The following is a 15,570-nucleotide window of genomic DNA, read 5'->3' as shown; positions in this document are numbered from 1 at the left end:
CTGGTGACCACGGCCGTGGCAACGTCGAGGTGCGCAGGAGAAAAGCTATGCGCGCGAAGAGGAAGATTGCTGCAATATTAATCGGCCGAGTGTTGCCACGAATATCGCCTCCACGTTCCACGTCTTTCGTGACCCGAGACACCTCTGGCGCGCCAGCACACTCTCGTGCGACACCGGCAGCGACGAGTTCCACTGCATGTACCCGGCGGAGTCTCTGCTTGAGGGGAACGTCGAACAGCGGGGCTGCAAGCCCGACGAGGAGGCCCGTGAAGAAGGGAGTGTTGATGAGCCTGTTGGTCAATTGTCGAACAGCGCGGCTGCAAGCCCGACGAGGAGGCCCGTGAAGAAGGGAGTGTTGATGAGCCTGTTGGTCAATTACGCGGAGGCCTGAGGCGCGAAGGGTGGCGTGGCTCCGCAAGCGGCAATTTCTGCTGCGCATGCTCACTGCGCAGGCTACGACATGGGATATAGCCTTATATATCAATATTTTCGAGGGAGCCTCTTGGACAAAACGGAGATAGGGAGCGTGCTTAAAGTCCAGCAACTGAGCCAAGTGATGCCTGCGGCTGAGAAGGCGAGAAGACGCACCTGAATGTTATCCAGATCTCTCAAAACGTCGCACTTTTCTCGACCGTGAGTGTTATAAAGCGCTCTCCTTGGGTTAACGCAAATTCGAAGCCTTGCAATTGGGCCATGTCTCTAACTCAGACGTTCACACACGACACACGTTCATGGCTAGGAGGGGGATGTGCCACTTGAAGTTGAGATAGAAATGGCTCGAAGACGAAGTACAGAGTGTCTAGTGACATGGGAGGTACGGTATTGCGACTGTGCCTGGTGTACCGTTCAATACAAGCCAGATCGAGCAACACGACATTGAGTACGCGCACCAGGCATCCAACATGACCGTCCGTCAGTGACACAAAAGCGAACTGCCCATCCTTTGCCTGAATCTCCCTCATCTAGAGTCCTTGGCGGCATGCGAAAGCGGCCACTACCTGGGGAGGGAGTAAACGGTTGGTCTTGTGCTCCCAGCGTGAAGTGGGTATGTGCGCACCATCGGCGAGTCCGAGGTGTGAGGGGAAGTAAGTGTAGATTCGAAGAGGAAGGAAATTTGTGTCAGGGCAAGCAGGAGGCACACGCGGAGCTACAAGCTCGACGCAAGGCGCTTACACAAGCTGCCACGTGACCTATGCCAAGCACGCGTTTGGGAAGTCCACGACCGAAGCACGAGCAGCGCCATTTCCCCACTGTGCTCCACGACTCGGTCTCCTTCTTGCTTCTCGCACGAAACGTTCCGTACCTGTATTTCTACAGCGGCACGTCTCGCTTTGCACGCGTTTTCACCATAGACGGCGCACCTCTGGCTCTAAGACAACTCCCAGACGGCCTATGCAATACTAATCGCGTGCTGCAATAATCAGCGCTTAGCTTACGCTCAATTTACTTGCTCTTTGGCAGAGTTAGAGATCCGATGATGTTCCCTTCTCCTGGCTGGACGCCAACCATCGTGGCGCGCTAACCTTGAGTTACTTAACGACTGCTTATCTTAAACCTGGACTGTGTCACTCGGAGTGCCTCAGGTATCCATCTCACTCAACGTAGTCCACACCGTTGTCTCGGAGGCTGTCGGCGACTGCAGTAACGACTGATTCGTCGGCTCGGGCACCGATTCAGCTGCATATATGCAACGTAAGCTGCGATCTTCTCTATTACATCCCCGCATGCTGACAAACAGATCTATATGCTGCCTAGGCTCTGCCGCGCCATACTACACCAAAGTCCAGCTAGCCTTGACAACGTCGACCGAGATCAGGCACGTAGCCCTAAAAGCCCTAGCGGAAGGACTATGCATCTGACCGAACATGGAGCGTGTCTACAGGTGCATCTTGGTGCCCAACAAAGTTTGTGTAGCGGCAGCTCATCTTCGCTCGCACAGGTCACACAACTCGTGGCACTTGAACCAGTCCACACCGCATATCACGCCCGGCGTCCTCGCGCTTGTACGGCTATCGACCTGGCATCGAATCAATTGCCGTCTCACACCATCTACGCCCCGTACCCGACCACCGCGAAATGCGACTTCACTCGCGCCAAACTGCATTTTCGCGCGCTGACGTAGGTCAAGCGCGAGGTCGTCCAGACACGTATCTTGGAGTTGGTCAGCTATGCGGGGATGATTCGGAGTGCGATTTGAGGAGAGAAATGGGTCTTCAGTTAGCGACGCCTATGCCATCTGGGTCCCACGCTAGCTGATTGGGCGTGCGACGGACTTGCAAGTCAGCACGTGTGGATGTACGCCCTCTTGTCCTCACGTATCGCGCTGTTACTAACGAACGTGAATATTCTAGCTGGGAGCTCACGCTTGCAGGCTAGCAGGCTCTTCACGAAGCTGACCGTATTGGCCATATCCGTCGCTGTTGGTACTGGTGCTTCCAGACGGCCAAAGCCCCACCGTGAGTCCCGCTTCACTCGACGATCTCGACCACCTCCCACCTGATCTACCCCGTGATTGCCTTCGCATCCCTCATGCGACTACTTTTCCAGCCGCAAAGTAGCCAGATGGACCATGTGCGTCTGAAAATTGTGGCGCTGCCCTTGCGCAAGCATTTCGCCGCTTGGCTACCAATCTGGCATTGAGAACGTCACAAGCCTGCGTCTCTTACGCCCCGTAACCAACAACGAAGCACAACTTCACTCGTGCCGAAATGCACTTTTGTGTGCCGACGTAGGTCAAGCTCGTGAACGTCCAAACACATATTTGAGAAGCTGATCAGCTATGTAGGGCCGACGCAGAGCCACGTAGACGGACAAAGAGGTCGCGAGTCTGTGCGGCATGCGTAGTCTGCCCTCCACTCTGGTTTGTCGGGCCCGTCACGGACATTCAAGTTAGAATCCGTGGGTGTGTGCCTTATCCATCTCCACACCTTGCTCGCGGCTTATTCTCTATGCTCTGGCTTGCGCTAAGTGTATGCTCCTGCACGAACGAAATGCCATTCTATCGATAATCTTACAGGTATCGAGGCGATGCCAAGCAACCTTCCAGAGATCTTTGACCGGTGGCGGGCGGGGTTCGTTCCATGTATTACCTTCCAATATCACTGTATAGCCCGCTAATTGAATAATTTACTATCATACTCAGGAGTCTTGGGCATGTACCCCCCCCGAGCTCCGCATTCACGCACTCGTTGTTAGACGTATGAGTGACAGCTCTACCAATACAATTTACCACTATATGCACCGGTGGAATATACATGTACAATCTGAGTCTGAATCGTCAACCACAGGACCTGTCGGGGAACGCAGCGCATCCGCTAACTTGCTGGAACGCTGAGGGCTCAGCTTGATGTGTGGTGCGCGGGCACCGACGAACAACGCCCAACGCCTGTCAGCACGGGTGCCGCACCCACGTAGCCACTGCAGATATTGAGCAAAGGCTGCTGCGTGCGCACAGTCGCGAGCGGCTCGTGTGGGGCTTTGTCCATGGAGCACGACCAGCGCGCGACGGCAGACGACAGCACTGGGCAAGCGCCGGATAGCCTTCCGCGTTTGTAGGGCCGGTGATGACCCAACGAAGCGTACTGGCTAGCCAGCATGCACGAGCGGCGCGTCTTGGCCTTTGTCCATGGGGCACGGCCGACGCGCGACGGCGGGCAACGGCGCTCGGCAGATGCCGGCTAGCCTTCCGCACCCGTAGAGCCGGCGATGACCCAGTGGGGCGTACGGGCTGGCCAGCGAGCGCGAGCGTCGGCCTTTCGTCTTCATGCAGCGCGTCGAGAGGCAGCCGGGAAGAGGTGGTGGTGGTGTCTGGCCAGTAGGCAGCCATACAGGGCTCTATGTGCGCATGTAAAACGACAAAAAAACAAACTATACTTACTTTTTGTCCATTTTCTCGACCGTCTTTGACATCGAGCACCCCCGGGGCTGGAAACGGGTGGTTGGGAGGAAGCAGAAAGCGGGTGAGCTGGCAGGAGGCGGGGCAGGCCCAATCGAGTCGCGGAAGCCGCCGTGAACGTAAGCGCCAGGGCGGACGCGTCGGGTCACATCCGCGCGGACCTGGCGCTGCGATATCCGAGGTTCGTCGCGTCCTATCTTTGCTGCGCTGACCTAGCCTTTTGTAGGTCAATTCGTGTGTATCGAAACTGGCCAAAAATGCCCGGTTGCTCGCGCTCGCGCCACCGCTGCTATTAACAACGGCAACCAGGCGGGTCAGACCACCGAGCGGCTCCACCCGGCTATTAGCCTGTGGACTTGCTACTTTCAGCACGCCTGAAAGCAACAGTGGCTGGAGCAGTGAAGGAACCGCCGAAATCGCGTCTACAACGCGTCGAGATGGACATGGGGAGCCCGCCGGCAGCACGTCGAGAGCAGCAAGTGGCATAGACAGCCACTCGAAGTACTGTCGAGCCCGCAAGCGGCTTGCCTTCGTCAGGATAGACACCAAACTGTGGGGCAACGCAGCCTGGCAGCCGCGGACTGTTACAGCCACGGCCAATGCGGCGCAGGCGACTAGCAAAAACGAGAGCGCATACCAACGGCGCGAAGCCGCTGGAGAAGACCAGCGAGGACGCCGTCGATGACGAATGTGAGGGCCAGAGGCGCAAAGGTGGGGTCGATCTTGCCATGGTGAAGTACACCAAGACGGTCAGAGAGGGACAGGACGTGGTCGACAAGGAAGGTGGTGGTGGAGGCGCAGCAGGCCAAGCGCCACGAAAGACTAACCGGGCGACAACGGAGAGTGAGCAGCGCGGGACCTAGAGCGGCGTGCGCGCCGAACAGAGTACACCCAGAAGCATGTAAATGAGGACAATTAATACATGCGTACATGTTTCTGGCCTTGAAGACTGGAACGTGCCATGTAAGAGGCTTTGCTAGGGACCGAGCAACATACAGATGGATACACGACAAGTCTACAAGCATACTCACACCGCGGCAAATGCGAATATCACGAGCCTGGCTTGATCTGCGGGCCGAGACCGCCCTGGTACAACATTGGGTGCGTGGTGAGTGCTGCCAAGGTGTTCTGCATGCTAGCAGATGGCACAACGCCTGATTTCGTACAGGGCTGCGTTCGAGGACGCGGAAGGTGGGCCGTCTCAAGCCGTAGATGTTGGCAAGCGTAGCGCATGGGAATGCCATGTGCTGTGCTGGTCAGCATGCACGACATGCGAGATGTGATTGGAGTTAGTAGACATCGAGTATGAACGCCGTTGTATGCAATGGCGAGGTTGAGCCAGTATTCTCGGTGCGCAAGCGGCGAGACACGAAGGTCTGTGGGCGTGTTAGCACGGGTCCAACTAGTGATGTGCGGGCTCGGCTCAAAGCCCGCAAGTCCGTCAAGCCCAGCCCAAAAAAGCCTGACCCAAGCCGGGCCTGGCAGCGAGCTCAAGGCCGGGCTTGAGGTAAAGTCAAGCCTGAGCCCGGCCCGAAAGCCCAGGCTTGGGTGCACCAAATGTATTGCTGTTCCCTGGGCTTAAAACATGGTAAGAACAACTTTATATACACATATGAGACAAACGTTGACTTACCAGACTGGTCAGTCCCTGCTAGTGTGTGACTGGGCGCGATTGTGCGCCGCCGCCTGGCGTTCGCCATAGGCGCACCTTCGCGAACCTTGCCATAACATGGCTTGTAGCGCGATCACATGCCCTCTGGAGGCTGCAGTACAGTGGATACATGCAATAGTATCCTATTAAATATAAATAAGCTCACTCTCGTAGCATACAAATACTTTTCCTAAGCTCGGCAAGCCTGGGCTTAAGTCCACGGCTTGGGCCGGGCTCAGGCTCGGCTCGGGCTCAGGGCTCGGCTCGACGTCGCCACAAGCCCAAGCCCGGGCTTTGAGCCCAAGCCGGGCCCGCACATCACTAGGTCCAACGTGCATAGAGGGCGAGGACAGCACAGGTGAAGGCGGCTGGAGAGCAGGGCACGCATTTATCGCACCTTGAACTTCGACTTTACGGCGCAAGCGACGCCAAACAAGGCCCGGCTGGTGTTGGCTGACGTCCTGCGCTTGGAGAGCCACTATCGACATAGCGGAGGGAACGGAAAGCTTGGGCATGGGACCGCCGACCTCCTGCATTCGTTCAGGCGGGGCGAAGTTGAGGCGGCAGGCGGTGGTCGCGACGGTCGTGGTGGTCGCGATGTCTGGCTGGACAGATGCAGGGCCATCGGGCCTTCGGCTTCAGCCATGAGGCACCATGTGCGACGGCCACCATCTTGGCCACAGCATGCCTTCTTCAACTACAGTTACATCAATGAACAGCAAACAAGCAATGGATATCTTGTGACTATTTTACAGCTGGAGGATATTATGCACATCAAACTACTAAGCAATGTCACTGGTTCGTATAAAGCCGGCCTTCAGACCGGATTGAGAAGCAGAAGTTTGAGGTGGCCTCTGCTTGGTTGTGGTGGGCAAGCGAGGGGCTGTTTGTGGAAGTTCTTCGCTGTCAATGTTGTCGCGCTGTGCACGGTGGGAGCGAGTAAAGTGTGCACGAGTAGATAACGAAGCAGATGCAGGGTTCTTCTCAGCAGCTGGCGTGTGAGCCTCATTGGTGCCAGCAGAGGGGTCCAGCTCCATTTCAGCAAGTTCGACATCGTCAAAGCTGTCATGCGGTGGTGTGGATTGTGAGACAGAAGAACGGCGTGGTAGCGGGGAGGAAGGGGAGCTTGAGGGCAGTACAAAAGCAGTAGGTAACATGGCTATCTGTGCAGCTGAAAAATAAGAAAAGAGAGCATAACGTCAGTGATTTTGCAGTAAAAGCGATTAGGTGAGACGACAGGCCATGATAGAGCATCGCTACACTTAATATGATGAAGAACAGCTTGGTAGGTACTCACCAGTTAGTGGAATTTCTGTATGCCATGGGTCTTGCTGCGTAAACGGACGAGGTTGAGTCATTTCAACATCCTCACCCTGGGTTGACGACAAAACTTGCGGTGAAGAAGTTGGCAAAGCCTGCTGTGACATCGGGAGAGATGAGGGCCTTTGTGTTGCGCTGGCCTTTCCGCTATTGCCGGTGTTTGTGCTCGCGTCCCTGCCCTCGTGCTTGTTCTCTTCATCTTCCACGTCCTCGTTCTCCCCGTCCTCGTTCTCCTCGTCCTCGTTCTCCCCGTCCTCGTTCTCCCCGTCCTCGTTCTCCCCGTCCTCGTTCTCCCCGTCCTCGTTCTCTCCGTCCCCGTTCTCCCCGTCCTCGTTCTCCCTGTCTTCCTTGCCTGAGCTGCCTTCCTTGCTTTCGCTGCTGCTACCGCCTTCTCTATCAGCATCTCCTTGGTCCCCCTCAAGTTCAGATGGAGTAGACAAAGGTTTAGGCCGTGGCAGGGTCGCAGGAGTAGCACGAGAGGCAGAGTCGCAAGGCTTATCGACCTGCATTATAGTGTCATTAGGTGGATAGGTGTCCGAGCTGTCACCATCAGGGCGCGGCTTCTTATGCATCGGCGATGTTCCTGAACCAGGTGAGCTCTCACCCAGCTCCTGACCATCACATCCACTCTCCGTCGATGTTTGGTTCTTCCCTGGAGGAGTTCGATATTCAGGCTGCTTTCGCTTGGACCCTTTGGCACGAACAGGAGTAGACGGAGCACCTCTGTAAGTGGGTCGAGGCTTCAGTCGAGGCTTCGGAGCCTTACCACCTGTGGCCTCGATCTCTGGTGGAGGCAAGAGGGATGGGGTAGTGCCAATACTGTCGTCAGCATGCACAGAGGAGCTGTCGTTCTCGGCCACATTGGTTGCCACCACGACCTTCTTCGTTATGGTCGATGTTGTGCTGGCTGAATCAATCGAGTCCGTCATCTCGACATCGTCCTGAACGCCAGGCTTCGGCTGCTCCTTTGCCTTTGCCTTCTGAGTCGCTGGTGCTTGCCGTGCTGATGATGATGATATCTTTTTGGCCTTGGAAATGGCGGACATGCCAGACGCATCACGGTCGACAGCCATCGAGTCCTTGTCTGAACTGGAAGTGTCGTCCTCGCCTTGTGGGTCCTGTGAGTCCTGCTGGTCCTGATGATCCTTCTCATCTTGCTCACCTTGCTCATCCTGCTGGTTCTCGATGCTGCTGCCTCGCTGCTTTTCGTTTGTAGCAGGAGTGACACCGGTGATCGCTTCTACAGGAAGCTCACCCGATGTGAATCTGTCTTTAAGAAGGCGAAGGCCAGATGGTACAGTGAAGGAATGCTGTTTGACGAGGTCGGGATCATTCTTCCAATGCCAAACAGAGTCTTCGCTGTTCTCTTCGTCGGCTTCTGAGTCATCGGAATCGTCTTCTGCAGCTTTGATGCGTTGGAAGTTTCTACCGACGTTCAGCATCATAGCCTATGTAAAGTAACATGTGTCAGTGCAGTGCAGATACAACACGGCCACAATATCAAGCACAAGGCATATTTTGAATCAAGTACTTACCCGATATAAGAGGTCGGCAGGTCCAAAAACTGATGATGCAACGGAGTGTTGAGAGATACTGAGTGTCTCATGATTCCAACCCTTTGCGGCAGGGCTGCTGAGGAGCTGGGTTATGGCGGTGTGAATCTTCTTCTGCTCAATACTGATATACATCTGACGTTCCAGGTCGTACTTGATATCGTCAATGAGCACGATGGATTGCGGAGCTGACGGTGCAGGGATGATCGAACTGGTGGAGACATCGTCAGGCCAAGTCCAAGAGTTTTGAAGAGAGAGGATGGCTGCGCTGTGAGAAGTGGTGAGATTGCGGTTGACATGACTGGCGAGGGCCTTCTCCAATGCCTTCCGATAAGCGTAGGCATAGTAGCATTGCTCGAACATAGCACGAAGATAATGCTTGATGTAAGCCTCTTCAAAGGCCATGGAGACAACTATGGGCTTGATGAGGGGTCTGACGCCTTTGGTTCGAACGCCGGGAAAGTTGTAGTGTGAACGAACGAGCAGCCTGCCAGGAAGTGAGGTGAGGGGGCCCGCAACACAATTGGACGTCCAAAGAGCGTTGGATAGGCCTGTCCACTTGGCTATCATAGGGGCGAGGACATCGACGGTAGAGGAGCATTGGACGGCGGCAGTGTTGGCAGACATGCCATCGAGCCAGATTTTGTAGGCAGCGATGTCAGTGATTTGGTTTTGCTTGAGAGTGCGAGAGCCCTTGCCCAGCGACTGGGAGCTGGTCTTCCTCCGTTGATTGCTCTCATCGTCGTCGTCGTCATCATCGTCGTCGTCGCCATTGCCATCACTGCTATCCTCAGCGTGATCAGCATCCTCAGTGGCCTTCTGCTTGGACTTCTTCTTGGCCTTGTCCTTTGCTGGTGCTTTGTCCTTGCCTTTCTCCTTCTTCTGCATCTTGTCCTTGTTGCCGGCTTTCTTTCCATCCTGAACAGCAGCATCACCACCATCCACTTTCTTGGCTGTAGACTTCGTGCCGGTCTCAAAAAGCTCGGTGACTTTTTTTTGGACAAAGTCGTGTTGTGAATCCTTTTTCTCAGAGCGCTCGTAGTACGCCTGGATGCCCTCGAGGACATCGGTCTCGTGGCTGTTATAACAACGGTCCCGGAACCAGTTCACATGATCACCTTTGTTGAGAAGGCGAGGAGGGTGTCGAAGGGTACCAGTGGTGCTTGAGCGGAGCCAGAGCTGAAATTGATAGCCATTTATTGGTGATTGGTTGTATATAGTCCACATCAGCTAAAAGCAATACTTAGTAAATGGCAGGAACGATTTGAATAGAAATGGGACTTGCTTGGCGACGTGCCGCTGGTATGGAGTCGTGGAGAATGGTGCTGTTGGGATTTTCGAATGTGCGGCCAGCGGCATCGGAGTAGTCGCGCGAGTAGTGTTCGCTGTTCGACATCTTGTAGAGGGTGTATGGGATGGTGCGGTCAAACCAAGTGCAGATCTACGAGGTGGGATAATATGTCAGCTGGTAGCACTATATGGCATTATATACCGATTGCGTGTCAATGCGCAATCGGGTGATTTAAAAAAATGCAGTGTACACAATGAAACGGTATCTCAACCATATGAAGCGACACACCAGCAATTCCTATGCACGTGAATGCGCAGTATCTGCAGTATACAATCGGATTTTGGTGGCAAAAATAAAATGCACCCCCGATTGTGCTACGGCGCACAATCGGGCAATGATGTTGCTTTGTGAAAATATCAGGTGTATTCGATTGCACTCGTGGCATGAAATCGCTATACACAATAGTGATGCACACGGTGCACCCGATCGTGCTGCAACGCGCAATCGGTTACAGACGGAATACGGCATGTCAACACATGGGGCTGATTCCACTGCAGCGGATGTTCAAATCGCGCTGCAAAGCACGACAGAATATACTTGTCATGACACATGGAATTCAAATACCGATTGCGCTACAGCATGCAATCGGAAATTTGTTGCACAACACATGCATGCATGCCCGATTCCGCTGAGGTGCGCAATCGGGTCATAAAGGCGATACGCACGGCATCTAATTCTGTTCTATGTTCATGACAGTAACCGCACTCACCTCAGTAATTGCGTCGCTCTGGCAAGAGAGGCGCGTGCAAATCCCGTGTAAGGCCGATCGCGTCGGGAACGGCATCCATCCAATGTACGATTCGGGCTGGCCAGTAATCTCCATGAAAATCGAGACTTTTGATGCCGCTTGCTGCCAAAGCGACTTCTCAAACAACGAGATGGTCTCGTCGTTGACCTTCTCTGCCGCTAGCTGACGGACTTTCATGACGACAACGAGCTTGTATTGATCAATCTTGTTGTTGAGGTCCGCCATGTCAACATCGGCTCGCACAGGAATCGCCGATAACAGGAGCTCGGCGCCTGATAGCTCCGAAGTCCCCGTTCCAATCGTCTGCTTGTAGACATCGTCGATTGGATCCAGCATCGCGTCCAGAAATGACCATGCAGGCTCGAGCTGCGTGTTGCCAACAGCCGCAGCCCACAGCCTCTTCTTAGTCTTACGCATCTTTTCCTTCTCACGAGCTGTTGAAAGCTTTGCGTTCTTCACGAGAACCAAGTCGTTATGTATTTCCTCGTCCGATGGAAAGTCCTTCGTTAGCCGGCAAAGTCCCTCAAACCGTTCCCAGAGCGTGTCCATTATCTCGCTGAAAATCTAGCACATGACCCACCCGCAGATCAGCATTCTCAAGTACAATACGACAGGAGTGTGACTCACCCCCCCATACGTCCCCAGTAGATGTTTCACTAAATTATTCACCCTCCACAGCGGCGACTCGGTCACATGTCGCTTTATCGTCACGAGGCGAATGATTGCGTTCAGCGAGTGCGGCGACCGCAGGAGGGCCATGACCGTCCCCGACTTTCGCGCTCCTGTCCCGGTCGCTTTCGCTGCCTCGTCCGCTGCCGATCGTGTCGCTCTCGCCCTCTTGTTTGCCGCTGCCTTCTTCGCGTTCGCGTCCTGGATAGTCGCAGGCTTTATCAGCATATCCACCCCCTCGACGTCTGCTTGCGCCCTCTGCTCTGCATTAACGCTCTCACTCTCCTCCGGCCGCATGCGCATCTTCGAAGTCTTCTCCGCCTGGAGCTTCTTGAGAAACTTTTCACGTGCTTCCAACACGATGTCGCGTGTGTTCGTTCTTGTCGTATAGATCAGTCCCCAGTGGAATAATGCGAGTTTCGTGCCCTGCGCCATCAACCACTCCTCGAGGGTCTCGCGGTATATCGGGTCGTGCTGATTACGCGCCATGGTATGAAGGTGTTCGAGCTCGAGCTCGTCTGTGTTGATCAAACATGGTCAACGCCTCTACGTTAAGCACGAGAGCTCGATTGAAACTTGCTCACTCTCGTCGTAAATTGCGACAGCCCACTTTCCCTTCAGCTTCGCCTCAGCCTTCAGGCCAGCGATCTTGACTTGCAGGGCAGTGATGTCTTCCTCGAGCGAAGCAATTTGCCGCCGTAGAACATCGTCTTCCATTATCGTGTCGTTCTTTGACGCATCCCTGGCGAGATTCGCCTTGAGCTTGTCTAGGTCTTTCGTCATTACGTAAAGCTGCTGCAACGACGACTCCTCATCCTTCTTGTTCTTCAGTATTACAAAAAGGATGGCGCCGCAACGGTGCTGACCACCAACAGGTCGTAGGAATGGGATCTTCTCGAGGAATTCGTACAACGACTTCCAGCCAGGTGTGTCAAAGCCTTTCTCCACGAACATGCCGAGGTCGCACCACGTTCGAAGCTCCGCTGCGTTCTCCTCAGAGATCTCTTCTCCTATTCTCAACGGAATCATCAGTATGCTCTCCTCATCAATTCGCTTCACTCCGTTTGCAATCATGTAGTTACCCAACGTCGCAGCTTTCCCCGAGTCGTATCTTCGGACGTTCCACGTTCTAAATTGAATTTCGGGCTGCTCCTCGTGTGTGAAGTCGATGTACGTATATCCAACGAACGCCTTTTTCTTTGCAATCGCCGTCCGCTTTTCGACTTCGAGATATTCGCGGGGATTTGGAACCTTCTCTGAGATTTTCTGTTCGATCTTCTCGAGCTCAACCTGAGTTAACTGCTCCGCAACAAGGCACGTTGCCACAGCCGCATTTGTCAATCAGCACGCAACTCCCCATATGAATCCACAGCACATACCTCCGGCACTTTCTCCCCTTTCTTGCCCTTGCCTTTCAGCTTGGTGGAGGAACTGGCGGCCGCTCCAGCAGCCGCCTTCGAGCTTGATGCCTGCTTTGACATTCAAGACCAATCTTGATTTGTAGTCCCTATTTGTTGTCAAATACATTAGCACATTTCATTTGGATATTATACAACTTACACGTTTCTATCCACTCGGGTTAGAATGTCTTGCACGGGTGGGGTTCGTGAGGTGGGGAAATAGTGAGTGGCAAGTACAAGCGCTTATCTCTATCGCTGCATACTTATTGGCAACAGCGTAAACTTCGCACACCAGTGTGGCTCAGAATACTTCGTGCCGATATGAGTCCGATATTACTCTATTCGTTGATAGATAGCGCACTCTCGTGATCAGCCCTCCTGGTCGGTCATGGGTTCATCTAGGCTTCTAGTCAGATAATATCTGTTATCACGTTGAGCTGCTTTCAGTGTATTGCCATTCGGTCTTCATACATTGCGCATGCAATGTGATCTCCTCTTATACAGTCACGCTCAACGACTCATTAGATGTGCGTGTTCCGATTAGGACAGCATTTCAATTGTGCAATGTACCATACCAACATCCTCTGCGCAACCATGCAACTTTCCGCTATGCGCGAGCGAACATGGAGAGATTGCCAGGCTGCTTGGCGGCTGCAGATGGCTGGCCCCGTCCCAACTCAATGCGAGTCGCGCCAAGTAAATGGCAGGCCGAGAAACTACCTCCTCTGCCATTTCTACCGCAGGAGGTTGCGCTCTCTGAATAAGACAGCCGTGCAAATAGCGGCGCCTGTGCCAATAACGATTGCGGCGCAGGTACTCGCTGGTCCAACACACATGTGTGATGGCGAAGGGGTGTAGCAGGCGGAGCCCTGGTTCCCTGTCAGAGCGCCGTTGTAGGGAGCCAGCGTGAAGTGGTGGAGGAGGGCCATGAGGTGCATGCGGTTCGGTTGGAGAAGTCTCTACTGCTGTGTGCTCTATGCCGGTCTTGGCGCAGCGAGATTGTGTTCAAGACTTTGAATCTCTTTTGAGCGTTGGTGTTGGTGACTTCAGCGTGGCCATGGCGCCATCTCATGAGGGGAAACGGACGGCGCAAGACACAAAGAACAGGCCCATGCGGTCCAAAATGAAAGAGTGGTGGTACAATAAAGGCCTGCTCGGGCAGCTGTCGCGTAGCTGAGTTGTAAGCTGCTATTTCACGTCCGAGAGCACACCCACGCACCGATACGCCTCAACGCCCTCCAGCTTCAGTGCGTTGTCGAGCCGATCTTGGTTGCGCAGTACGACGTTATTGACGCGTGCCATTTATGAGAATGAACACGAACCAAAACTTAAGACCGTCGAAGTCACATAGGGTGGTGCAGTACAGCTGTTGGTGGTTCAGTCATTTATTTGGCTATGGAAGGGCAAGGTGAGCACACCTGGTGCTCGAGGCCCGCAGTTCTTGCCGAAGAACGCATCTGCCGCGGTCACTATCGAGTCACCCAAGAGCACCTGAGAGAGAAGATGCGACCAGAGTAGCCTAAAGTACTAGGATATGGTAATGGCCGAAGTGAAAGAAGCTCCCGCCAGTGACAGCAGCGAGAGACGTGAGAGGTGGTTTTTGGCGCTCTACTATTGATGCGCCCTCTTTGATGCGCCAATCTAGACCGAGATCACCGATCCGTCGCTCCGGACGCTTCAAAGCGATGTCGCCGTGGCTCTGTACCACAGCCACAACCGTGGATAGCGGCCACATTCCTCAAATTCTCTTTCTCAGCATATAACTTCGCGTTACCTGAATGCTTCGATGCGGTGCTCGGCGATTTCAGGTGCGCTTCTTCCTCTACAATCGCATGTAGGGTCGTCATTGCCGAGACTCTGCTCACGCACACTTGTACGTTCGTCTCGCCACCGTTCTCTACTGCTCGCATGCATGGTGATTCCACAATCTCCTCTGTCGTAGGCCGTTCTCGAGCTAGAGCCTGCCGCCACTCATTACAAACTCACAGAATGCCCTTGCTCACCTGCCAGTACTAGGGCACCTACCACACGACAAGCTGGGCGCTCTGCGCTGCGTTCGCCTGTGTCAATCGAAGCTTCATTCTACCCACTCTCTATGAGGTTGTGAGCTACATCTTGCAAGTGCCGATTTCCTCGGCGGTCACGGCTATGCCACCGCTCAGGGATGTGCCCTCGCTCGAGCCTGGTGAGCATCTTATTTGGCATGTTCTGCCTTGCACACGGAATGCGTGGACGAATAGATACTCAGAATTTAGGTTTCAGCTGCCATATACGCACGAGGACGCTGCAGCACCAGAAGGACCAGTGCTGCCATCCGCGGTTGTACGGTTCGCCATGACGGGCAACGTGCGCACCGACACTGGCCGCAGAACAGCAGCTTCCTCGAGGTGAGCCACGCGCGCTCCACCATCCTCCTCCAACATGTTCAAGCAGGGGCTTCCGTTCGGTCAAACTGGCGCAGCGTCGCCGTGGCGCACGCGCATGCTGGGCCACGCAGATATCTGTGGTGCAGTTCAGATATTCACGGCGTGGAGACACTATCCAGACGTTCCTTTCAATGGGGAGTGCAACACCTAGAAGCACAGCATCCGTGTCGGCGCTCACGACGGATAGCGCGGTTTATCGCCAGCTATTCGAATAAGGGGGGTAAGGGCAATGTCAAGAGCGAGGAACAGGACAAGTGTGAAGGCAAGGGCAGGGCAGGGGTGAGTGCAAGAGCAAACGCGAGGGAAGCGGCGTTCGTGAACGGGCGGGCTGAACCTTGACGAGGCCAGGAATAAGGCAGGGGCAACCGAGACAGCAGACTCTTTCAGTAGGAAACAGAGGGCAGAGAATGTGTATTCACTGCTACGTAACAGTATGGATATTTGTGAGCGGGCCTGACGTCCACGAACGCGAGAATGAGTGCTAGTGGTGCGAACGTAGAGTTACATTCGTTGGTTCCTGAGATCCCCGATTGCGACAGCAGATTGTTGAATCTGCA

At 54.4% G+C, this 15,570-nt stretch overlaps 1 protein-coding gene across 1 annotated transcript; it reads right to left on the bottom strand.

The window, feature by feature from the left end:
- Positions 1 to 6,328: 6,328 nt before the first annotated feature.
- PHACADRAFT_201773 (uncharacterized protein) lies at positions 6,329 to 12,668 on the bottom strand (the record flags this gene model as incomplete). The annotated part of the gene is made up of 8 exons (XM_007402053.1): positions 6,329 to 6,717; positions 6,844 to 8,314; positions 8,402 to 9,649; positions 9,681 to 9,860; positions 10,480 to 11,082; positions 11,146 to 11,705; positions 11,772 to 12,489; positions 12,567 to 12,668. The coding sequence occupies 8 exons, from the start codon at positions 12,666 to 12,668 to the stop codon at positions 6,329 to 6,331; spliced, it is 5,271 nt and encodes a 1,756-aa protein (XP_007402115.1).
- Between the last annotated feature and the right edge of the window lie 2,902 nt (positions 12,669 to 15,570).

This window comes from Phanerochaete carnosa, assembly GCF_000300595.1.
Source record: "Phanerochaete carnosa HHB-10118-sp unplaced genomic scaffold PHACAscaffold_17, whole genome shotgun sequence".
Taxonomy (NCBI): domain Eukaryota; kingdom Fungi; phylum Basidiomycota; class Agaricomycetes; order Polyporales; family Phanerochaetaceae; genus Phanerochaete; species Phanerochaete carnosa.
The sequence above is the reverse complement of the archived record's forward strand: the minus strand, read 5'-3'. Positions and strand labels throughout refer to the sequence as shown.